This window comes from Enhydra lutris, unplaced genomic scaffold (genome assembly GCF_002288905.1).
Source record: "Enhydra lutris kenyoni isolate GAN:26980312 unplaced genomic scaffold, ASM228890v2 scaffoldscaffold75, whole genome shotgun sequence".
Lineage (NCBI taxonomy): Eukaryota > Metazoa > Chordata > Mammalia > Carnivora > Mustelidae > Enhydra > Enhydra lutris.
The window spans coordinates 6136310-6162136 of NW_019154159.1; the positions used below are offsets into that span (position 1 = coordinate 6136310).

The 25827-nt window shown below is 52.7% G+C and overlaps 1 protein-coding gene across 1 annotated transcript; it reads right to left on the reverse strand.

Annotated features, from left to right (window-relative positions):
* Positions 1-342: 342 nt before the first annotated feature.
* LOC111160396 (WD repeat domain phosphoinositide-interacting protein 3) lies at positions 343-24258 on the reverse strand. The gene is made up of 10 exons (XM_022523487.1): positions 24106-24258; positions 16998-17072; positions 11860-11961; positions 8523-8610; positions 7350-7444; positions 4565-4755; positions 3908-3993; positions 2972-3073; positions 2092-2213; positions 343-1726 (listed from the first exon to the last, which is right to left on the reverse strand). Exons 1-10 carry the CDS (start codon positions 24170-24172, stop codon positions 1620-1622), a joined length of 1035 nt encoding a protein of 344 aa, XP_022379195.1. The 5' UTR covers positions 24173-24258; the 3' UTR covers positions 343-1619.
* Between the last annotated feature and the right edge of the window lie 1569 nt (positions 24259-25827).

Here is a 25827-nt window from a genome sequence, read left to right on the forward strand (position 1 = left end):
TCCTGCACAGCTGGACACGCCAGAGGGACTCTACTGGGGGAAACGTGACCTAGTAACGGTATGAATGTGAAGGACCCTCCGAGCCTCTACGCACGGTTGGGGCTGACGTGTCCGAGGGGTCATCCCAACACGGACTGGGTGCCGCCCCAGAGGGAGTCCCATGTGCCACTGCGACAGCGGGCACAGCTTGCCCCCCAGACCGTACACGGTGCCACTGAACGTGACGCTCTTCACCGCCCCCCGCTCACAGGCGGGAACACCGACGCCGGAAGAGGTCGGCAGATTTGAAAACTAGGGTTTGGTTCTATAACATACAATTCTTTTCCCCTGACGGACACAGAGTACAACAAAATTAGTCACTTTTATTTTAAAAGAAACATTACAAATAAGTGCAAAATTAAACTTCATGATTAAATACACACAGAAGTACACGCATGCTGTACAGTGAAACCCACAGTTAGCGGATTACGCGACAGTAAGAGAACCGGCAGGACGCGGCGCTGCCGCCGCAGACTTGCAATGTTTGCGAACCTGAAATCAAAACCGCACAACTGGGTTTCCTTAGAGGGGATTTGAGAAAATGACACACATACCTCTGGGGGTACTAACAATATAGAGCCCATAACCTGTTTAGTCACCACGTGTTAGAAAACTTTACCGTGCCTCTCCTCGGAGCGCCAGCAGAAACGACTCGGACCGACGGCGGGGCCGTGCCCGGCTGGGCCTCCCGCTCCTGCCCAGACGTCAGGCCTGCGCTGCCGCAATGCCCAGCCTTTCCCTCCACATCCTCTAAATTAAGTGACGCTTTCCTCGGGGACTGATCCTGACGGTCTACGTTGTTCCTCTGCTCCCTGCACACAACGGGGAAACTCGGGTGGCCCGCGGGGCCCACAAAGCAGTTTGCTCGCTGCAGGCGCCCAGCCTGGGCCTCAATGCCGACGGCTCCAACAGACAGACGGGGACGGGCGCACCACAGGCTCACGACAGGCACGGACAAGACCAGGACGCCGGCTTGCGGGGAGACGCCCACCCTGTGCGAACGTGGCTGGCTCTCCTCGCTTCATCTTGAGAGGAGAGAAGGAATTCCTTTCTCCTTTTCTAAGGCAAGCTGCTGGTATTATTGTTCTATTTTAAAATCTGGTGGTAACGTAAGAACTCACAGGGACACGTTTGTTCATTTTCCCATTACAGACTCAGTAAAAATGATGGAACCTGTTGCCAAAACAAATTTCCATTTGTCCATCCTTTTGTCAACCCAGTCCCTACGTGTGCACGGAGCCCCCAAGCGCACGGGGGGCAGAGGCGGGAGGGCGCGGCGGAAGCACGGAAGCTAGCATCACAGCTCAACTACGGGTCGCAGGCCAGCAGTCGGGCCCGGGCAGCTCAGAGCCACTGAGTGTCTACACTGCCTTGATGATGATTCGTTCTTTAATACTGGAAATGGGAAGCCCTGCTCAGGAAAAGAGACAACCACAGAATGGCTTCAGGACCAAGGGCCCGGGGCAGTCCTCTGGCCGCTGACCCATGAGGCCCAAGGGCCCCGGCACCAGCCCCAGGGTCTGAAGGGCACACTCGGTGCTCCGGAGCGGCCGGCCGTGCTGGTTGCACTCCCAGCGGAGTCACAGCTTGTCATCGGTCATTTCTAGAAACTGCGCGTAGACGTCCCGGATGCACTCCCCCTTGGGGTTGAAGAGGAATTTGTAGTAGCTGCCGTCTGCACAAATCGCTGAGACAGAAGGAGACCGTTTTACTCAGCGGCTTCTGCCCTCAACGTTAACAAGCAGACCTCCCTGAGCTCAACTCTAAATGGCCTTGCTCTGGGCAGCAACGCAGAGTGAATGTGGGGAACAAGGGACCCCCCCACTCCTGACTGAGCACACGTGTGGCCAGGAACCCCGGCTGCTCTGGGGTGGTGCCTGCCTTCGACTCAGGTATGGAGGGATCTGGTCATCAGTTCAAACACCACATGACCTGCCCCCCCCACACAACTTCCTAGGAAACCCCAGAGGGCGGGAAGGGGGCTGCTGTCACCCCACATGACTGCGCCCCCAGGAGAGTGAGCACGGGGCGGCCAGCACAAGGACCACTTACCGATGACAGCATTTGGCTCTGTTCCAAAGGCACAGATGCACGGAGAGCCTGAGGGAACCTGAAACTTGGAAAAACTCCACTTGGAACTGAAGTACTTTGGAAGGAAACTGGCTGAGGCCAGACTAGGAGGGCAAGGGGGGAGAGAAAAGGCAGTTATGTCTCCGTAAGAAAGGTGAAAAAAATGGCTCTCTCATATGGCCTGAGCCCAGATACTTTAAATTCTATTTTTTCTTTTAATTTTACTTCTCACATGAAAAAAAAGCAAAGTGCTTACAAATGACTTTATGGTTATCCCAGGAAGCACCAGTACCAGAAGGGGCACAGGTTTCTACTGTGACTAAATTAATTTGCTAAGCATGGCAAACGTGAGGACAGGCACCAGGGTTTAGGGGCGAGACCTAAATCCCAGGGAAGGTGACTGAACCCTAATCGGACTCTGGGAAAGGAGGTAAAGATGAGGCTGGAAAGGAGGTAAAAATGACGCCCATTTCCACATCAGATACTGCGGACCCCAAACAATGCGCAGCTGAGGGACACCAACCCCTGCGGCTGAATCCCTGTGTCTAACTACTGACTCCCCAAAAACTTAACTCAGGGCCTACTGTTGACCAATAAAAAATGGTCGGTTCACACCTTCTGTACGTTCTGTGTACCACACATCCCGTATTCTTACAAGAAAGCTAGAGAAAAAATCCCAAGGAAGAGAAAAATCTATTCATGGCACTACGCTGTACCACGTGTCGCGGCCTGTGGACGTCACACCTGTGCCGTGCAAGGGTCCGCAAGGGTCCGCCGCGCCCTGTCACGCAAATGAGCGACTGCACTTCCCACCCAATGTGCCTGAGGGAGGAGTTTGTCCTCTTAACTGTGGGAAACCTACCTGGACTGTTTATTCCTTTTTGGATCTTCGGCAGCAAAGATGTGCACTGTGCCGTGGTCACTGGACACGCAGATGAGGGACGCGTCCGGGTTGAAGTTAATGCTGCAGAGGAATCAGAGGCCGCTCTGGTCTCATGTGGACGCAGAGAAGCCCCCCAACTGCAGTGCCACGCTGCCACAGGAGCTGGCGCCTCGAGACCTGGTCTTCCTAAATTCCACACAGCAACCGTAAGCACAACCCTCCCTCCATTCAGCAGCCCGCAGCGCTCTCCACGGAACCAGAGGGTCCACACTGGGGAGCGGGCTTCCTGTGGCCACCCCTCCATACCACTCGGGTGATAGCCCTGGCCCCTGGAGGTGCGAGCTGCCCTCCGGAGGGGGCACCACTGGGGCTGGGCAGGCCCCCACCCTGGCTGGAGAGGCCCTGCGAACAGACACAGAGGAGAGCCCCCACAGGGCTCCACGGGCACAGGCACTAAGTGCAAGTTCACGCCGTGTTTGTCGTACAGACCCAAATGCCGCCCAGCACTCGCCAAGGCCACAGACGCAAAGCATGAAAGCCCACCCCAGCAAGGGGTCCCCCACGGCAGGGCCGCAGACCCCGAGTGATTACAGAGGAGCTAACAAGGTCTCCGGTGTGTGTCTTAGAATACCACGGAAAAAATCAGCTGGAGGAGCAGTGGCGAAGAAATAAAGCTGGCGAGTACTGACGAACACGGAGGCAGGGTCCATGACAGTTAATTACATTCTCTTTAACTTCCGTCCATATTCCCATAACGATTTAAAGCTCTTCCTAATAAAACAAGCTGACACCAATTCCCTAAGAGCAGGCAGGGGCCCTGATTTTCCCTCAGTCCAACAAGCGGCATTTCAATGCCGTCAACCCAAAGCCACGGCCTCTCAAGGCAGACGGGGCGGGGGGGGGGTACTTTCTTACCAATAAATATTGGCTGCTTGAGATCCTCTCCGTAGCTCCTGGATTAAATGCCCTGATGAAGTATCAAATATTCTTATAAGGGTCCCCTTTGAAAAACAGTGAAGTGTTTTATTATCATTCACAACCTTTTAGTTTTTTGAAATGAGTATTATACTCACAAACCCATCAGCCCATACAACCCCTTCCCAACTCACCCTCCTCATCTAAAACTCCACTTCTCCCTCCACTGTACCCAAGAATAAGCTGGTGGCTCTTCAGTCCCACGGCCCTGGACAGGAGCCCAGAGCCCTGGGTGCCAGCCCTCCACTAACCCCTGCCTCCCCTGCCCCAGCAGACCCTCTTCCACAGCCGGGGCAGGCATGTTCCTGGAGGGCTACTGTTCTCGGTCTAGAGAAATGACACCTTCATGGTAATTCCCGTGGCCAGTTAGAAAAAGGAAGTGATTCTGCTTCCAAAATATGAGGCTCCATCAAGTAAAATGACTTTCCAATGGTCTATGTCAACTACGACTTGATTCCAAGAGGGTGGCCAAGAACCCGTAAGGAGTCAGAAGCCACAGGGAAGGGCCGGCTTCCCACAGGGCCACACTCTAGGTCGTTGGGAGGACGGGGCTGCTGGGGCAGGTGCGCAGCTTGAAGGGGAGGGACGCGCACTTACTTTCTCAGATGCAGTTGCGATTCTCGTTCCCTGCAGGTTGAGAGCAACGCAGCTCAGGACGCCCTCGTGGGCTGGAATGTCCACCGGTGGCTTCTCCGTACTAGCCAGGTCCACGAGCTGCACATGGCCCGTATGCGTGCCCGGGAAGGCCAGGAGGGAGTTGTTACTGTTGGGGCACAGGACGCAGAGGCCTGATCGGAGATGGAGAGAGCCCATCAAGCATTCACGACTGTCTACGAGCTTCTGCCTTACCCCAACAAAACCCATTCTGTCTTCTAGCTCACGAGGAAAAAAAAAATACATAAGACTTACTTACATGTTTTCATTTTTTAAAAAAAATATTTTATTTATCTTAGTGAGAGAGAGAGAGAGAGCGTGCACAGGGTGGGCAGGCAGAGGGGCAGGGTAGAGGGAAAAGTGAGATTCTCAAGCAGACTCCCTGCTGAGCCCAGAGCTCGAGGTGGGGCTCGAGCCCATGACCCTGAGATCATTACCTGAGCTGAAACCAAGAGTCGGATGCTTAACTGAGCCACCCAGGCACCCCCAGGGGTTTTCATTTATATCAGAATCACAAAATCTTTTCCTTAGGTATTAGAGGGCCAAACAAAGCGAACCCTGTGAGACTGCCTCATAACCGGACCATCTGCTGAACTTGTTCTTAAATAAACTTTGTCAAATATCCATCTTCCGTGGTACTAGCCACTGAGAATACAAAATTGTGAAGTATAAAAACTCCATTAACAATCGCATAAAATCCCAAAATACTTAGGAATAAATTAAACAGTGCTGTATAAGACACTGTAACACAATGTAGAAGAAAACCAAATTTCTGATGGACGGAGAGCTGATCGGATCTGACCTACTGTGGTCACGGCTAGAATCGACTCTGCCCGCAGGTCACTGTGGTCATAGTCAAGCTGTCTGCAGGCTTTCTGAACGAGCCGACCGACACTAGACGTTATAAGGAAAGGCAAGGTCCTAGAATAGCCAAAATTTTTTTTGTAAGATAAGAACAATATCGGAGAACTTATACTACTGAGTTTTAAGATTTTAAGAATTATTTCAAAGCTCTAGACACCAATTATAATATTGACATAAGGACATATCACTGGAATAGAACAGAATCCAGAAAAATCTTACACTTACTTGATTTAAAAAAAAAAAAAAAAGGCACCAAGATAATTCAAGGCAGAAAAAAATAGTCTTCTTAACAAATGGTACTAGAAACTGGATATTCATAAAGAAAAATACAAATCTGGGCCTTTGTCTCACGCCATATGCAAAAAAATAGATTAAAGACCTAACTTAAGATCTAAAGCTTCTAGAAGAACACATAAAAGAAAATCTTTATTTTGCAAAAAAAACACAAACTGAAAATATCTGCAAAAGTGACAAAGAACCTTATCTAGAATATACCAAGAATTCTTACAACTCAGTGAGAAGATAAACAATGTTAAAGCAAGAAAAGATGTGAAGACACCTCATAAGAGATGTCTGAATGGCGAAAAGCGCATGACAAAGGGCTTAACACTGCCGGTCCTCAGAGAAACGCAAACGAAGCCCCAGAGACATACTATTCCCTCGGGGTCGCGGTCCCGGTCGCGGTCGCGGCAACGCCCCCACGTTCAAAAGAGGGACAGTACCGAGTGCTGGGGCACGGGCTGCTGCCGCCGGCTCTCCTGGACCACTGTTAAGTTCAGATCACCGGATCTCCTGGTGGGGGTGCAGGAGGACCCCGCCTCTCTAGACAACAGCTGTATTTTATTAACGTGGACGCAGCATCACGACACCATCTCCAGTATTCGCCCGAGAGAAAGAAAACAATTCCTCGAGGCAAAGACGTGTCTGCGAACGTCCGCACCGACTTCTGTTCGCCACGGTCCGAACGCTGGAGGGGATGAATGACCCGGCAGACCCACACTGCGCAATGTCACGAGGCGGTAAAGACGAGAGGAAGAACACACACGCCACGCCTGGAAGAACTTGAGGTCTAGGCAGCGAAAAGAAAGACACGAACACAACCGAGAAGGCAGAACCTGAAGGCCAGGTAGGGAAGGGGGCCGCCCGGACTCCTCTCCGCTGCGGCGGCAGTTACACAGCTGCTCAAAGTGACCAAACGGTATCCAACAACACAGTCAACACGAGTGAGTCGTATGGATATTCTAGCTCAATAAAGCCAGAAGAAAAACACTAAAAATTTTAAAAAGAAATTAAGGTGCAACAATGAGGAACAGAGTCACATGCAATCCTTGCTCCGGAAGAAAAAGGGACGGAGACCCCTCAGAACTCAGAGAAAACACACAGTCCAAGGTCGCCCAAGGAGCTCCTGACCCCCTGACAACAACTGGCTGACAATGGTGGGGGGGGGCTCCCCTCACTCTCCCCCAACAATGGTGGGGGGGGCTCCCCTCACTCTGCCCTGACAATGGTGGGGGGGGCTCCCCTCACTCTGCCCTGACAATGGTGGGGGGGGGGCTCCCCTCACTCTGCCCTGACAATGGTGGGAGAGCAGGTCTCAGCCTGGCAGGCCAGGTGCTGGTGTGACAACATGGCCTGGAGAGCTCACCCGGAAGGCGGCGGCGGGCACCAAGGGAAAAAGGCACAAGAGGAAGAAAGAGAAGCCTGTCCCCATCCAAGTGCCCCCATCGAGTCTCAGGACTCATCCCACCGTGGCAGTGCCGCTCAGACAGAGAGACCTGCCGCAGGAGAGGGCACCCGGCACAGGTCCCCACTGGACAGGACATCAAAGAGCCAACTTCCATCATTACTCCTCTGCATTTCTTACCTTTAGGGTTATAGCAGGTTTCAAAGACATGCAACTGATGGGGGTTGTGTGTGAATGTAAACACCTTAATCATTGAGTCCAAAACAACCACAATTCTGGAAAGAAAAAAAAAATCAGAATTCCTATTCCCAAAAGCGAAACTCAAACATTTTGTGATTTTTGTTCTTATCATTTGAAACTTAGAAATGGTCCAAAGAGCACAGACAGAAGGATCATTCTTGAATCAGAGCCCTGAGCAGGCAAGGTCTCTGGAGGTTGGTCACTTACGAGCCCCCGGGGGAGTGGCCGGCACTGACGGACAAATGCCCCTCCCCTGAGCACCTTGGTACAGGCGGACTAATGGACCTTCCTGAGGGTTAGGGACATTTTCATCAAATATTTCATCTAGAGAAGAACCAAGTAGAGTACGTAGAGCAGAAAGTATTTTTTTATATGCTTTTAGATAAATCCGGATAATTTAGAAATGCTAGAAACTGGAAGGTCCTTGGATTTGGCTCCAGGATTTGCGTTATTAGGGGGAACCAGCAACATCACTGGAAGTCACAAACCTAAGAATACAAATATGATAGTCCCCTACTCCCATTCACCTTGTTCAACATCTCTGCCCCTCCCACATCGGAGTATAAGATGTAAATAACACCAAATTAAAATCCAAATTAATGAGACTCTATCTTGCTGAACTTAACAGTAAAAACGTCTATGTCCTCCTAAACGCCATAACGGCGACGGCTAGGAGGAGCCTGTCACTTCCAACGGGTGACAGCAATGCCACAGTCTCCTTCACAAGGAGGCTCTGGATCTTCCTTATCTTCCCACTGGTAACATTTATTGAGGCAGCGCGTGGCAAAGCTGGACTGGGAGCAGGAAGGCTCAAGCCCCGTGTCCTCAGTGGGAACCTGCTGGACAGGGACCATCCTCTGAGGGACTGAGGACCACCAGGGGCTGCGTCCAGGCACCGACAAGCCGCTTCTAAGCGAGCCGGGGAAGCCCGTAAAACGCACACCTTCTTTGCAGCAACACAAAGAATGCCATGACCTTTGGGTCGTAAACTACAATCACCACATTTGAAGACGTGATTTTCCCAAACACATTTCTTCCTTCAATATGAAAATATTTCAGCCGTCTTCAGAGAAAGCAACTATTCCACTTTGAAAACTAAGACAGCAAACCTACCGATCTCGCCGTAGCTTCACTGCTTTGACTTCTGTAGAAAATTCTATTTCAATAACAGTCTTCTTTTTCAGGTCATCCCAGATCATCACTGCAATTTCAGAGAGAACTTATGGGCACACCAGTACACAGGCAGCGGGGCCTTGCAGAAGCGTCCTGACCTCACGGGTCTCTGACCAGCGGGAGGTGCTGCTCTCCCACTGCCCAGTCTCAGACCCGAGGGACGTGGGCGGCCCACCACTCGCCAGGCTGTCTCTGAGAGCGGAGCGCTCCCCCACTCCCCCCGCCCGGCTCTTCCCTTCCAGCACCCCGGCCCAGTCTCCCCACAGCCCCACACGCACTCCTCCTTTCTGCCAACCTCGCCTAGATTTCGGGCGAACTTCTCCCCACCCCTCTTTTCTCGGTTCCACCTGCCTGAGCCAAAAGCAGGCCTGACCACAGCTCCTCCTGGAGTTCTAGAGACACACCTGGATCAGGCAGAAAAGAGAAGCTTCCGTGTTAATGGGTGAAAGCCCAGGGCTGGGGACTTCTCTCAGCCCCAGCCTGACCATTCCTGCTCGTCCGCCCCACAAGCTGCACGCGCCACCGGCATTACGAAGCAGCGGTCACCACACCCCAAGGGCTGAGAAAATTTACAGACAGCCTGAGGACGAGGACGGCCACACTGAGCTGGGGGACAGGTGTGGGGACTGCTCTATCTTCTGCACCTTTCTCTTACAAAGCTGTCTAGGGGGCCGTGAGGTCAGGGAACGTAAGCTTCCTCAGCAGGCCGTGGGCTAGGGGCCCCAGGGTAGAAGGTGATCAGTGTCTCCCCCAAAGGTCCTGACACCATGACCACCACGAGTCCTGGAGGTGGGGTTCTGGGGTAAGTTTTGCCAGAATGGACTCAGTGACCTCCATTTCATATCAAGAGATAACAACACCTATGAGAACTAACAAACTTTTATGGAATTATTTACTATTGAAGAGATTAAAATTTATAACCATCCAAAAACAGAGCAGACTTCTGTTGTCACCCCTTTAAAATGCCATCTTTGATAAATCTCTTCATTCCCAAAGCGGGCTCCCCTCGAAGTGCCCGGGAGCGCCAGCAGGTCAGTATGTGGGGCGGGACCTCAGTCCACGGTCCCCTCACTGAGACAATAACCTGCCCACAGAGGACGCGGGTACACTCGACCCTGCAGAGAAGCTCGAAAGTAAGCTTCTGCAACCCAACACCACAACGTCTGCCGTTCAGAACAGACGTAAACCGGCCCTGTCCAGAGAGAATCCCACAGAGGAGCCACGTCAACGGTGTCACAAATCCGAGTAAACTCGATTTTCAGAAATTTCTGTAAATAGCATGACAGAGCTCCAGAACCAGCGGCTCAAATTCTCACTCACAAAAGGAAGTGACCAGACACAATGCCACGGGCAGTGAGAAAAAGCCACAGACCCAGGTGACCTTCAGCTCCCCGTGGTCTCCATGGGCTGCAAGCCGCCATCCTGGTGTGCTGGAAATTCTCCATACACACCCAGGATTTGGCATGTCTGCCTTTTAATACAGTTCCTGAGAGCAAAAGGTAGATTCGGTAATTCTGGAATTCTCCTCCTTCCGTCCTCTAAGCTCCTAAGTAAGAGGAGGCCTTAGAGTTCTGCCTCAACAGCTCTGTGGGCTCGGCCAGAACCTGCCTGTCGCGCGGGGACGACCAGTCTCCTCTGGTCTCATTCTACCGTCCTCCACAAACCAAAGACACGACTTCTTCACATCTCAACACCGTGTCTTAATTTGTAACTATTAAAATAGAGTAGATTCAGGTAGTGATTTTGATGTTACTGAAAAACCACGGTGCCACCGGAAGGGCCGGGCTCCCAACTCTCTTTCCTCCTCAGTGATCACTAACACGCGTCATGGCAAAGACAGACCCCAGTGGCAGGACTGGTGCCTGCCCCCAAGCAACCGGGGCAAGGAATTCTAAGTAGGCTCCACATTCAGCATAGAGCCCAGCGTGGGGCTCAAACCCACAACTCTGAGATCAAGCACCAGATGTCTAACCAACGGAGCCTCCCGCATCCCCATCCCTGCACTCTGAGCACGGTGGCCTCTATGTCACTTCTGGACGGCCTCTTTCTGAACTCCCAAGCCACAGGCTCTGCTGGCAACGTGCCAGACAGCAACCCAGGCTTTCTGCCCTTTAGCCCTGGTCGTGACAAGCTGGAGGGGTCCATGCACACCACCACAGGCAGTTCCACTCCCCAAGCCCACTCACGCTGTCCTCCAGGCTCCTCTCAGGGCTGCAAGCCAGGGCCCCAGGGCCTACCAAGGGTCATCCAGGACTCTACACCTTTCCATGCTCACCTGACTCCCCCCCCCAGACCTCCAGCCTCATCCTTACACCCAAAGGCACCTCCTGGAACCTTCCCTTCCTGCCCAATCTAGAAAGAGAGCTATCCACCCCCTCCCTCCATCCCCACTCAGGAACTGATCATCAGCGGGTTCCAACCTCACAGCCCTCCAGGCTGTGGGCTCACCAGCACGTGACTCGGACAGTCCCACTTACTTCTCTCTCCCTATCCCTCCCTGTGAATAAGGGCTCCCACTCTGCCATTTCCAGTCTCACACACTGCCTCCAAACTAGAACATTCCTAAACCAGAACAGGACTGTTCTCCTGACCACACCCTCAGCCGGTATGCAAGACCCCCTAGGTCTGTCCTCACCCACCTCCGCCATCCACCTGCCCCTCTCCTGGTGTCACACCCTGCTTTCTTTCCCCCCAGCGGATGCCTGGCTTTACAGTATGAAGTACAGGCCGTGGTTAGTAAAGTTTCTGTTTCTCCCTTACTTTAAAGGCCAGACCTTTTACACCACAATCTCTCTGAACACCCAGAGACTTACACACACACCAAGAACAATACTTTCTAACCCTAGAGCTGACGTTGTTTCTGTTCTACGTGACGGCGAAACTGATGTTTCTGTGAGTCCATGGCTCTCGGTCGGAAAAATACCCTTCCTAACCCTCGCTTTAAAACGAACACATAACGTTTATGATAGCAACCCACAGCTGGGCACCCAGAACAAAACGGGGTCCAGAGGCACGGCATGGCCCCCGTTTAGCCAACATTAATTGAAAAGCACATGCTTTATGTCGATGGGAACAGGTGAGCCTCGCTGCACACTTTTCTCCTGTGAACACCAGAGACAAGACTTTCTCTCTGAGTGCCTCTTGTTGGTGACGGGTCCTTCATACCCCACAGGGCCACCAGGGAAGAGCAAACAGAGCCGCAGACAGCAAGATGCTCTAGAAAGTCCCACATGTCACAGCATGGGCGGCAGGACCGTTAAGCCCACTGTCACTTTACCTTTGTTAGGGGGGTACTTCGGCTTTTTCCCACCACCGACTAAAGCTAAATAATTACAGCGAAATAACATCTCCACGTGGCCAACTCCGCCTTCCAGAAATTCTGAAATGAAATTGAAAAAAATTAGTATGTATATTTTGCCAATTAAATATAGAAAAAAGGGGAAACGTAACACCCAGCATCTGACTTTAGTCCGCAATCTGTATGTGCCCGCCAACAGAATGAGACTGCCGGCTGGCTAGGCGAGCGCTCTGGACTTCCCTCAGCAGCCCATCCTCACAAGCTGTGTTTTCGGGTATAAATGCTGAACACCCAGCACCCTACAAAGCCAACGTACCAAACGTATGAAATACCTAAAGTCATATTTTAAGGGGTAGCCAAAATCTCTAAGCTCTAAGAAAGCATGCTAACTGTGGTGGCTCACTCGTTAAGCGTCTGCCTTCACCTCAGGTCATGATCTCAGGGTCCTGGGATCAGCCCCACGTAAGGCTCTTTGTTCGGCGGGAAGCCTGCTTCTCCCTTTCCCACTCCCCCTGCTTGTGTTCCCTCTCTCGCTGTCTATCAAATAAATTTTTTTAAAAATCCTTAAACACCTCTTCCCCTGGCTTGAAATGCTCAAAGGTGCTGGTGAATTAACTTAAGAGGAAAACCTCAGCAGACTTCCGGATGTCCTCCATGAAAAAAGGAAGACAAACGATGCTCACTGGGGAAGGCAATGGGAACCCGGTGAGAAGTTTGGGGCTCAGAGAAGCAAACCCCACTCTGAATGGTTTCTGGCACAGAGCAGGACCAGTGCGCACCCTGTTCTCCCTAGCTCTGCACCCTGGTCAGCAGCGACCGGAGCTCCTCGCCCAGGAAGGGCACAGCAAAGGGCAAGTGAGGAAGCAAAACCTCTGAAAGTTAGAAGTTAACAGAAGGTCAGTCACGGCTCTTCAAGATGGTTCCAAAGTTCATCAGCTGGCTCTGTGAGCAACACAAAATTCAAGGCCTCAGAGAAACACCAGAAAGGACTGAGTATCCCCTTGATCTGGGAGCGACACAGGACTGAACCGCACGGGGCCACTTTTATGCAGACTCTTTTTAATAAATACAGTCTGATACTGTAAATGTATTTTCTCTTAAAGATTTTCGCAACAGTATTTTATTTTCTTGAGCTTACTTTATCGTATGAAGACAGTATATGATACACATCACATACAAAATATGTGTTAACTCTTATCCATAAAGCTTCCAGGCAACCGCACGCTATTAGCAGTCAAGTTGTTGCGGAGTCGAAAGTCATACACGGGGGCGCCCGGGTGGCTCAGTGGGTGAAGCATCTGCCTTTGGCTCGGGTCATGATCCTGGGGTCCTGCAATGGAGCCCCAGGTCGGGCTCCCTGCTCCACAGGAAGCCTGCTTCTCCCTCTCCTTCTCTCTCTGCCCTACCCCTGCTTGTGCTCTCTCTCTCAAATAAATGAATAAAATCTTAAAAAAAAAAAAAAGAAAAGAAAAAGAAAAAGCCACACGTGGATTTTCAGCCGCAGGGTGGGAGGAGTGGGTTAGTGTGATCGCTCCCAATTCCTGGTTGTTCAGGGTCAAGAGCAATGTTGTTTATGTAAACATCTGGGTGTCTTTCTTCCAGTGTTTTCTTTCAGATAAAACCCTTTAGGTATAATTAATGAATCAAACAGTACTTGTCTGTATAAAATAAACACATTTTGCCAAATTACCGACAAAAAGATTCTACCAACTTCAACTGTACCACTGAGGTCCTGAAATGGCCACAGAACTGTCTGCTTCTCCACAGCCAAGCCAAAGCTACAAGCTACCATGTAACACCCCCACCCCCACGACAATCCACTCACTCCCTCCACCTCACACGCTTCCCGCTTCTCTCCAGTCCCTTCATCCCGGACATGCTGGGGTGAGCACAGGAGCATGCGGCCCATTAGACAGAATGAGGACTAAGGCCCCCAACACACCGTCATGTCAGGCAGGTTGCTGGACTGGGTAATGTCAGGCATTGTGCATGACAGTTACCTCTTATTTCCAGAAGCCCGTCTTACGCAGGACTGTATCCCTAGCCCCAGTGCAGCACCGGACACTGGAGGCTCCCAGCCACCGCCCCGTGGGCTCGGGAACAGGCTGTTTTCGCCAGCGTCCCACCTCAGTCATGTGCTGCTCCTTCTCGGTCTCTGTGTCCCCTCTACTTCCCCACATTTGGCTGCCAGCGTCCCAGGTGTGAGCACTGGTCATGTGGAGGGAAACATGGGTGACACGAAGACAGGAAAATGCCTCTGAACCCCTCTGCCCACCTTGCGGCTGTGCCAGCTCACTGAGCATGAGCTATATGAGTTCCAATCTCCTCTTCACCACGGAAAGCTGTATTTTTAAATGAAAAGTGAAATTTTTTAAAAAAGTGAAATTAACTTCTTATGAGTATCTCTTGGGTTTCTATCATCACTGGGTATCCTCCTTTATCCAAATGTATCGTTCCTGAACCTTCTTCCTAGCATATGCACAGATGTGAATCCGAGTCCTACACTGGGACCCCACAGCATCACCGTGAACTCCAGACAGGCCGCCATTCCAAACAGTCTTCCCTGGGGCCCCACGGCTTTCCTGGAGCAAAGGAGAGCTGCAAACCCACCTGAGGTGTAACTAAGATGCAGGACCCTCAGCCTGGGAGGGAGTTGGGAGAAAGCTGCCTCCAACAGCTCCCAGTCCCTGCCGGTGGTGGGTGCACCTGCGAGAGGCAGCTCACGTCCAGTCCCACCTACTCAGTGCCACAGCCACACGGGACATAACAGGGCCGACAGCCCGGATCTGGGGGTGACCACGGAAGAAGTGCAGGCACACTTCCTTCCTCCTCCTTTAGGAAAGCAAACCACAAGATAAAACAGGAACCAGATCCAGTCTGTTTTCTGGCACATTTTAAGTTGTCAGAAATATAACAGCAGACCAACCTACAAGTGCGCAGGGGCGGACTGCTTAAAATACACCGTCAAGAAGCACACCGCTGCCCTGCCATGACCCTTTTCAAACTCACTCCAAGCTAAGCTTAGGGACAGACTTCCCCAGACAGCGTTCAGCTGAGCAGCAAGAGGAAACAGTACTTGCCCTCAGCGCGAGAACGACAAACCCTTCTGGAACTTAGACTTTTAAATGCTTCTTCTCTAACACGTATTTTTTTAGTTTATTTATTTATGAGAGAGAGAGAGAAAGTGCACGCACAAGCAAGGAGGGAGTCGGACTGGGGGAGGGGAAGCAGACGCCCCGCCGAGCAGGGAACCCAATGCAGGACTCAATCCCAGGACCCCAGGATCATGACCTGAGCTGAAGGCAGACACTCAACTGACTGAGCCACCCAGGTGCCCTAACATATTTTTAGAAGAAATCCTCAATTTGTTATAAACATTTCATTAATTAGGAAATAGCTGTCAATATACTGCTAATGATTCAACTTCAAAGTAACTCCTAAATTTCTGGGTCAATTTAAATAAAAAGTATTTGCAAGTCAAACTGTTTCAAAGTATTTTGTCACTATCCATATAAAGAAAAGTTGTCTTAATTCACGAAGCAACCAAAAAAATAAATAAAAGTCAGCTTGCTATAAAAGTCAGACTCCTATCACAGCCCACAGCCCCCACTGGCCCACTGAGCGCACACGGCTGCTGGGCTGACAGGTTAGGAAGGCACAAGCTAACGCAGCACTCAGCGCTGGGGCCCAGCTCTAATCTAGGTGTTTTCTCCATTCTAATTCACTGATCTTCACGATAATCTTAGGAGGTAGAGAGTTACCACCTTTCTTTTACACGAAGAAAGTGAGGCCAAGAGAAGGGGAGGCACTTGCCCAAGGTCACAGAGCAGCCTGGCAAGGGGGCAGAGTCAGATCCCTCCCAAACAATGTGGCCGAGAACCTGAGCCCTTAACTACCAGCTACTCTGTGTGCCTCTAATAAACCCACGTCACACACCTCGATTTGCAAAGTCAACCCCTACACGTAAAGCACCAGTTACTGCTCTCAACCCCAGGGCTGCGGCACAAACACTGCCTCTGACAAAGGGGTTCCGCGGTCAAAAAGACTAATGAAAGCCCCTGACGCTGGGTCACTAGTTGTTGCAATGCAAGGGGGCTGCTGGGTGGAGTACTGAGACGTACAGACAAGAAATAGTCCCAGCATGAGAAAACAGAACTTGTGCACTGAATAAAGACCAAAAGCACAACTGCAGCAAGGCAAAGGGCGTTCCCGTTTTCTACGACTCATCTGAGACTGGTTTGTCTGTCAGCAGTGCTTTATTCTCCCAGCAAGCAGAGAGAGCAGGAAACACCAAAAGTGTCAGAAAAATACCTTGGAGTAAAAATAAATTGAAAAAATTCTACCTGTAACATTTACCAATTTTTCCGGTCAAATGGCAAAAGGATCACCATCATTTTAGTATTACCAGGAGAAGTCCTGATTCCACTTGAGAAGCTTCTGAAAACTTGTATTCCCCGAAAACGTAACTTAAAACACGGAGATACGTAAACAGAAGCAACTACGACTTACTGCTACAGACAGTATTTTCTAAGTGGTCATTTATCAAGAGTCAAGAGTCCCACATACTGACGGACACCCATCACTTGAGTCCTCTACAGCTTCACATTCAGCAGGGAGAGAACGGGTCGCACCAACTACCCCGAGCTCTCCCGTGGGAGCCAGCGAGAACTGAGAACATGGCCAAGACGTAGGACGCTTCAAAGTCCACATCCCCTGGAAAATTAGGTACACATCCACAGGTGGTTCCACAGGTGGATCACCCCTGCACCCCGTCTAGGCAGGCACAGGGCCATGAACCTATTTACTTTTTTTTTTTTTTTAAAGATTTTATTTATTTATTTGACAGAGAGAGATCACAAGCAGGCAGAGAGGCAGGCAGAGAGAGAGGGGGAAGCAGGCTCCCTGCTGAGCAGAGAGCCCGATGTGGGGCTCGATCCCAGGACTCTGGGATCATGACCTGAGCGGAAGGCAGAGGCTTTAACCCACTGAGCCACCCAGGCACCCCTGAACGTATTTACTTCTTGAAACCAGACCTGTCTCCACCAGCTGCGGGATAAAATGCAGATTCTCTGAAGTCTGGAAAAAGGGAGGAACTATGAAATGTCAACTACTCTTACCTTGTTTCTCTTTTTCTTTTAGCGGATCAGTGTTATAGACTCGGAATCCGTTTTCCATCCCACATGCAAAGCATCCTAAAGTGTGAGAGAGAGAAAGAGACATTAATCGCTGCAGTGGGACCTCAGCTGAGGGCGCCGGGGCCCGAAACAGCAAAAACAAGGGGTCTGGAGAAAACAGCCTTTCCTAAGAGCTCTTGCAGATGCTCCGAGCACCCGGGTGTGGCCTGCCCAGGCCCCAGCTCCCCTCCTCAGGGCTGCTACTCAATGACGTGCACAACCTGGCACGTACTCAGTCACCTAACGTGAAAAAGAGCCCTTGCTGTCACTCCAGCTTCCCCCTGCAGGGCCCTTCTCTGGCCTTGCTGAAGACCAGCTCTGCCTGAACACTTAATTCCCCGAGAGGGCTTCACCAGCTACCTTCCACAAGCCGTTCTGCCACCGCACATTTCCCTCAATACCTGCCTCTCGCTAACGCTCGTCACTGGCGTCCCCACTCCCAACACATGTCTCGAGTGCTGTGTGTCAGACACCCAGACCTGGAGCGGCAATGACGGAACAAGAAAGTCCAAGACAGCTGCGAGTGACCCATCCCAGCAACTGTGGACACAGCAGACCAGGGCAGGGGAGGAAAGGGCTGCTGCATCATGGCCTTCCAGAAAGTGGCCTGAGGTCTCCCATGACCTCCTCCCACCTGTAAACAAGCCTAACCTTGAAGCCCCAGTCACGGTCACACACCAGGTTGTTAACAGTCCAATTAACATCCACCGGAACAGCCAAAATGGCAGGAAATGCCAAGTATGAAGCCCGTCTGAAGGCATGGGGACTCTGACACTGCTGGTGGCCGCCAAACTGGTGCCCCCACCCTGGCGCACTGTCTGCGGGCTCTAGCACGACTCCTGGGCACTGTACTCCTGGGCACACGCGCCTCACAGAAACAACAACACTGGTTTGCAAAGGTGTGTGTCAGAATGTTCACAGCAGCCCTACCACAGCCTAACAGCCACAAACTGGGAACCCACCCAAATGCCCCCCAACGGCAGACTGAATTGAGACACAGTCACACAAAAAACTGCGACGCGTCACGGAGGACGATCTACAATACTCGGCAATACGGAAAATGTCTCACAAACGTGATGCTGGATAAAAAAGCCAGGAACGAAAGTGAAGTACAGAGACAGGCAAAACGAACTACACCACCGGAAGTCAGGCTGGACAGGGCAGTGACTGGAAGGAGCACAGGACGGCCAGGTGTGCTCAGGCTGGAAAACTCATCAAGCTGAACACTCTTCGGGGCTACACTTTTCTGGAAGCACAGCAGCCTTCACTGAAAAGAAGGAAAGGCATTACGAACACCCCAGGTTGGCAGCCCCTCTCTCAAGAAGTCTAGGCATCCGTCTGCAGCGACGCGGATGAACTAGAGGGCACTGTGCTGAGCGAAGTAATTCAGTCGCAGAAAGACAATTATCATACCATCTCCCTGATACGAGGGATTTGAGAGGCAGGGCGGGGGGTCATGGGGGGGAAGGGAGGGAAAAAATGAAACAAGATGGGATCGGGAGGGAGACAAACCATAAGAGACTCTTCATCTCACAAAACAAACCAAGGGTTGCTGGGGTGGGGGGGAGGGTGGTTGGGTGATGGACACTGGGGGGGGCATGTGCTATGGCGAGTGCCATGAAGTGTGTAAGCCTGACGAGTCACAGACCTGCACCCCTGCGACAAGTGATATGATATGTTAATAAAAATAATTAATAAAAAAAAGAAGTCTAGGCATCATCCTTGCTACGTTCACACAACTTTGTCCAACAGCTGGGGAACCCACAAGCCCCTGGGTCAGCCGGTGGGGGTCAGCCGGTGGGGGGCAACAAGGCACTGGCCTCGCTGCGCGGTGCTCTCCTACACATAGGCACACCACGTCCCGTGCTGCTTCACGACCCTGTGCGTCGTCCAGTCGAAGGTCTGCGGCAGCCCTGCCTCCAGCACCTCTACCCGCACCACTCCTCACGGCAATTCCTCACTCATGTCTCCGTGGCACATTCTGATAATTCTAGCAAGAGTGCAGACTTTTCCATGAGTATGTTTGTTATGGTAACCTGTGATTAGTGATTACAACTCACTGAAAACTCAGATGGTAGCTAACGTTTTTTAGCAATGAAGTATTTTTTAATTAAGATATGTACGCGGGCACCTGGATGGCTCAGTCGGTTGGGCCTCTGCTGTCGGCTCACATCAAGATCTCAGGGTCCTGGGATCAAGTCCCGTGTCAGGCTCCCCACTCAGTGGGGAGCCTGCCGCTCCCTCTCCCTCTGCCTGCCACTCACTCTGCTGGTGCTCTCTCTTGGAAATAAATAAAATCTCTTTTAAAAAAATTAAAGTACATACATTTTCACAAGGACACTGCACACTTAACAGACTGCAGTATAGCATAAACCTAATTTTTACATGCACTGAGAAATAAAAATATTCATTTGACTCGGTTTATTTTGACAGTCTCTCTAGCGCAGTGATCTGGAACCAAACCTGCAGTATCTCTGAGGTGTGTGTGTACAGATTACTCACATACGGCCCATATGCAAATACTACCACCACCTCCCACCCCCCCCCACCCCTGCCCCTGTCCCACAGCTACAGTGAAGTGAGCCAAGGACAGCAGTCTATGGCCTCAGGTCTTGGTCCAGGCAGAATAAGCAAGTGTATAAAGGATATATACACAAAAATGTGAGTTTCCCAGGGGAATAGAAAGAAAAATTATAGAAATGTACACCTCAACACTCAAGAGTCTCAAAAACCATCATGCCAATTATTTTTAGAAGATAAAAGTTTGAACACTTAAAATTATGACTAGGGGCACCTGGGTGGCTCAGTGGGTTAAGCCTCTGCCTTCAGCTCAGGTCATGCTCTCAGGGTCCTGGGATCGAGCCCCACATCGGGCTCTCTGCTCGGTGGGGAGCCTGCTTCCCCCTCTCCCTCTGCCTGCCTCTCTGCCTAATTGTGATCTCTGTCTGTCAAATAAATAAAATCTTAAAAAAAAAAAACAAAACTGGGGCACCTGGGGGGCTCAGTGGGTTAAGCCTCTGCCTTCAGCTCAGGTAATGATCTCAGGGTCCTGGGATCAAGCCCCGCATCGGGCTCTCTGCTCAGCAGGGAGCCTGCTTCCCTCTTTCTCTGCCTGCCTCTCTGCCTACTTGTGATCTCCCTGTCAAATAACTAAATAAAATCTTTTTAAAAAGAAGAAGAAGGGCACCTGGGTGGCTCAGTGGGTTAAGCCTCTGCCTTCGGCTCAGGTCATGATCTCAGGGTTCTGGGATCGAGCCCTGCATCGGGCTCTTCACTCAACGAGGAGCCTCTCCCCATTGAGTTACACAGCTGCTCTCTCTCTGCCTACTTGTGATCTCTGTCTGTCAAGTAAATAAATAAAATCTTTAAAAAAAAATAAAATAAAAAATAAATCAGTGTAACTATAAAACCAAAATGTAATAAATTCAACTATCTAGCATAAATTTATAGGGAATTAACCTAAGGGTAACCAGAAGCTTAAGTATAAAGGCATATTTTTTTCCTTCAAAAACTAACTTGGTGGCTCAGTCAGTTAAATGTCTACCTTTGACTGGGGTCATGATCCTGGGGTCCTGGAATCCAGCCCCGTGTCGGGCTCCCTGCTCACTGGGGAGTCTGCTTCTCCCTCTGCACCCCACCCCCCGAGAGCTTGTGCTCTCTGTGTCTCAAATGGAAAAATAAAACCTTAAAAGAAACAAAAACAAACAAAAAAAGACGAAACCACTAACTTTACTTTTTTTTTTAATATTTGACAGAGAGAGATCACAAATAGGCAGAGAGGCAGGGGGGGAGGGTGCGGGGGGTGGGGAGCAGGCTCCCTGCTGAGCAGAGAGCCTGATGTGCAGCTCAATCCCAAGACCCCGAGACCATGATCTAAGCCAAAGGCAGAGGTTAACCCACTGAGACACCCAGGTGCCCACCCCCAACTAACTTTACTTACAATTTGTTAAAATGAAACGAGCTGGGCCTACAGAAAGATATTTTTCAGACAATTGAAATGTGGTCTTTTAAGAACCACAGCTGTATTTTATTTATTTCTTGAAAGAGGGAGAGGATCCCAAGCAGGCTCTGCTGGATCTCACGACCACGAGACGACCATGAGACCACCGCTCAAGCCGAAACCAAGAGTCGCATGCCCAACTGACTGAGCTACAGAGGTGCCTCACACAGCTCTATTTCAAAAACAATCTGAAGGCACCTGGGTGGCTCAGTGGGTTAAGCCTCTGCCTTCCACTCAGGTCATGATCCCAGGGTCCTGGGATCGAGTCCCGCATCCGGCTCTCTACTCAGTGGGGAGCCTGCTTCCTCCTCTCTCTCTGTCTGCCTCTCTGCCTACTTATGATCTGTCGAATAAATAAATAAAATCTTTAAAGAAAAATCTTTGATAAAACCCTTATAAACATATACAATCTTCACTGGTTTCTTAAATAATCAGCATCATTTTGAGCCTAGAATACTATACCAAAGCTTAATTCAAAGATTCCTCACTCAGCATCAAGGCAAGTATCATAAGAATGATTCTCTTGCATTAAATGACTTCAAGACACTAAGCTATTTGCTTTTCTAGACACAGAAAGTATCACGAGTTTTTATGGTTACCTCTTCCCTCCCTTACTACCAGCTAGCCATCTCTTTCCACTGAAAACATATTAGTTTTTTAAAGATTTTGTTTATTTATTCACAGAGAGTGGGGGACAGAAGCAGACTCCCCACCAAGCATGGAGCCCGACATGGGGTTCGACCCCAGGACCATGAGCTGAGCCAAAGGCTGAAATATGCTGAAAACATTTTTTTTTTTTTAAGATTTTTTATTTATTTATTTGACAGACAGAGATCACAAGTAGGCAGAGAGGCAGGGAGAGAGAGAGAGAGGAGGAAGCAGGCTCCCTGCCGAGCAGAGAGCCCGATGTGGGGCTCGATCCCAGGACTCTGGGATCATGACCTGAGCCGAAGGCAGAGGCTTTAACCCACTGAGCCACCCAGGCGCTCCTGAAAACATATTTCTTAAGGAGTTGTTCTATCACTGTTAATTCCTTAAAGAGCTCTCAATTATTATCAAACCCATTAAAAAACCTACTGGCAGGTGCCTGGCTGGCTCAGTGGGTTAAGCCTCTGCCATCGGCTGGGGTCATGATCTCAGAGTCCTGGGATGGAGCCCCACATCCGGCTCTCTGCTCAGCGGGGAGCCTGCTTCCCCCTCTCTCTGCCTGCTTGTGATCTCTGTCAAATAAATAAACAAATAAATAAACAAACAAATTAATTAATTAAAAACAAAAACACCTTACTGGCCCTTCTCTAGTAATCAAACCCAAAAGTGTTCAGCTACATAATTGCCCAATGTCCAACATCTGGCCTCAGACTCATACCTCACTCATAACATGTTCTCCCACAATCCCTGCAGTCCCGCCCAACCCAAATCACCTTCTGTGGCTCAGCACCCACACCTGTCCCAAATCTTCCCCAGGCCTGCCACCTCCTCCGAGAGCCCTTCCATGACCTCAAAGACTGGAAGGAAACTTGCCCTCCTCCAACGACGTGAACCTCCTAAGCCTAACCAGCTCGCCTCTTTCCACCCGCCACCTTGCTCTCCCCAGCTCTCCTGTGACACCACAATCAGCACCTGTGGGCAGGCTGGACCGATCCCCTCGATCCCTCCGAGCACAGCACAAAGTCAGCACAGGCCAAACACAGCCACGCACCCCCCGTCCGTCCGTTTAAAACCGTTTCCACAAGGCGGGCCCTACAGCACCACCGGGATTCTCTCCAAAAACGAAACTTCCAAAGCGGCCATGTGAAAGCTCTGCAGGTCTGTCCCTGAGCCGCAGCGGCCACCCCTTCCCCCGCGGGAAGCCGGTAACCCTGCCGGGGAGAGGCCGCCCTACGCCCCGGGCCTCCCGCCCCCTCCGCTCCCGCATCCAGGGGCCTCGGCTGGATTCCGAGACGTGAAAACAAAACGCGCTTCCCCCAGCCAAGTCCTTCGAGGTCCGGACACAAGAGGGAAAAACGCGAGGGGAGTTCAGGGACCCCTCCTCACCAGCGAGGACCCGCACCCCGCTGGCCCCCCTCCCGCCGCGTCTGCGTGCGCGGCTGGAGACAGACTCTGGGTTTCCGCCGCGGCCGCAGCTTCGCAGCCGGAGGCCCTCGGCGCGCTCGGGAGAAGCAGCGGCCCCCGAGCTAGGCCGTGAGGAGCCCCACGTCACGCACCCGGCGAGAGCCCGCGGAGGCGGCGGACCGAGTGGGTGCGGCCGTCGCCCGCCCGGGAGCTCCAGAAAGTCCGAGGCGAGGGACACGCCCCGACCTCGGCCCACACCCCCCGCCCGAGCGGGAGCGGCGCCGGGAGGGCCCGGGCGCGAGGCCAGGACGAAACTGGGGGCGGCACGGTCAGGGGCCGCCTTGGGGGGAAGGGACCGGGTAGGGAGGGGCCGGTTCGGGTCGGGGGGCGTCCGGGGCGGGGGGAAACGGGCCGGGTCGGGCAGTGTCAAGGCAGGGGCCTGGTCCGGTCCGGAGGCTTCGGGGGAGGGGCCGGGCCGAGTCGGGTAGCGAGCGTCGGGGGAGGAGCGGAGTCGAGTTGAGGGGCGTCCAGGGGGTGGGGAACAGGGCCGGGTCGGGCAGTGTCAAGGCAAGAGCCAGGTCGGGGGGCGTCTATGGAGGGAGTGCGCCGGGTCCGTAGGCTTCGGGGGAGGAGCCGGGTCGGGTCGTGGGGCGTCCGGGGCGGGGGAAACAGGGCCGGGTCGGGCAGCGTCAAGGCAGGGGCCGGGTCGGGGGGCGTCTATGGAGGGACTGGGCCGGGTCCGAAGGCTTCGGGGAGGGGCCGGGCCGGGGGGCTTCCGGGTCGGGACCGGGCCGGGGGGCGCCCGGAGGAGGGGCCGGGCCTGGTGGGGGGGCTTCCGGGGAGAGGCCGGGTCAGGTCGGGGGGCGTCCTGGGAGGGGTCAGGTCGGGGGGCGTCCGGGGAGGGGCCGGGTCGGGGGGCGTCCGGGGGAGGGCAGGCCCGGGCGGGGGGCTCCGGAAGAGGCCGGAGGGAGGCCCGGGCGCGCGCAGGGGCTCCCTCACCGTGGTCCTGGTTGAAACCGGCATAGAGCAGCCCGTTGCCATGGGGGTTACACGGCAGGAGGTTCATGGTGCCGACGCGAAGAGTCCGCTGCTCCTCAGCGCCGCATGCCCTCGGGGAGGCCGGACACTGAGGTCCAGTCTGTCCGGCCGAGGCCACCGCGCCGGAAGCGAGAGGCGACGTGCGTGCGCGCGCAGCCAGGGAGCCGCGGAGCGCCGAGCGCATCCACCTGGACCCGGCCGGGAGCGCCGAGAACGTCACGTGCGCGGGGGCGGGGCCTGTGCGGAGGGAGGCGGGCTTGGAGTAGAGGGGAGGGGAAAGACGGCAGGGGGCGGGGCGGGTCTGGGGCGGAGAAGCACCAACCGGATCCGAAGAGACTGGAGGGCAAGCCACCGGACACCGGACGGGGTGCAATTCAGAGGCAACCGCGCCCCACCCCCGCCCCTCGCGGGCGGGCAGGGCCCATCGCCCCATATATAACTAGAGCCCCCCCAGGAATCATGGAAATGAGAGAGACTTTTTCTTATTTTTAATTGATTGAAGAGATGAGTATTTAAAATAGTAACAAGGCATCGTAGGGTTTTTTAAGTAAAATGTACACAAAAACAGAAAAATGGTTGGAAGTGAGGAAGTGGAAGTATGTAGAAGTGTAGACCCCCCCCATACAAACCCCCACAGGACACAGGGCCCCCCCCCCCAGGACACACAGCCCTCCCTCCCCGGACACACAGACCCCACAGGACACACAGTCCACCTCCCAGGACACACAGACCGCCCTCTTGGGACACAGACACACAAGCCCCCCTGGACACACAGCCCCCCTCCCAGGACACAGCCCTCCCTCCTGGGACACACAGCCCCCATCCTGGGACACAGGACACACAAGCCCCCCCCCGGACACACAGCCCCCCTCCCAGGACACACAGCCTCCCGGGACCCACAGACCATTCCCTCGAGGGACAAAGTCTGGACTTTTGGGCCCAGAGCAGCTGGACTGTGGTCCTACTCCAACATGAGGGGCCACAGAGACCAGAGTGGTGGCCCTATGAGCCTCTACTTAGTCCTCTGGTCTCTCCCTTACAGTCCCCTGTCCTATTTTCCCCTTGCACCTGGATACCCACAGTCCAGGCAGCATCCCTTCCTGCCCCTCCTACTGTCCTCCCCTCTGCACCCTTGGTCTGCTGACTCACCCTACAAGGTGACGACCTTTCTGCCCTGGGGCCCTGAGGTCTGAATTTCCCCAAGCACCCCGTGCTGGCAGAGTCGAGTAACTCAATTCCCGTATGTGGGGGGACTCTCGGGCTGAGGGCCTGTGGTTTGGGATGGGGGCCAGGACTATCACAGACTCACAGACCTGGGACTCTTCGCCGCAGTCCACGGACTTGGAAAGAACCCTACTGATGGAGAGCCTTGCCCCAGCTGCACACAGGCTTCTATGGTCACCAAAGCAGGCACTTGGGGGAATGAGAGTCTGAGCCCTTCCTTTGGTCCGGGGCCTCCTGAGGTCCTATCTCACCGCAGGTCCTTCTGTGACAGTAGCCAGCTGGGCGTGCTGGTGAGGGGGCCCCTTGCCATAGCCACTCTATCTTAACCCAAGAAGCTCAAAGCTGTGCCCCCTGGAATGGGTTGACTGGTGACCCCCAGAGACATGCCTGCCCAGAACCCGTAACCCTACTTAGAGAAGCTTTGCAGATGTGAGGAAGGGTCCCAAGATGAGATCACCC

Excerpts from the sequence above, each read along its gene's own strand:
- LOC111160396 (XM_022523487.1), bottom strand. The coding sequence starts at position 24,172 with ATGAACCTCCTGCCGTGTAACCCCCATGGCAACGGGCTGCTCTATGCC. Across the intron at positions 11,962-16,997 it reads AAAAGAAAAAGAGAAACAAG|AATTTCTGGAAGGCGGAGTT; the intron begins GTAAGAGTAGTT and ends ATTTCATTTCAG. Across the intron at positions 2,214-2,971 it reads AAAAGGAATAAACAGTCCAG|TCTGGCCTCAGCCAGTTTCC; the intron begins GTAGGTTTCCCA and ends TTGCCCTCCTAG.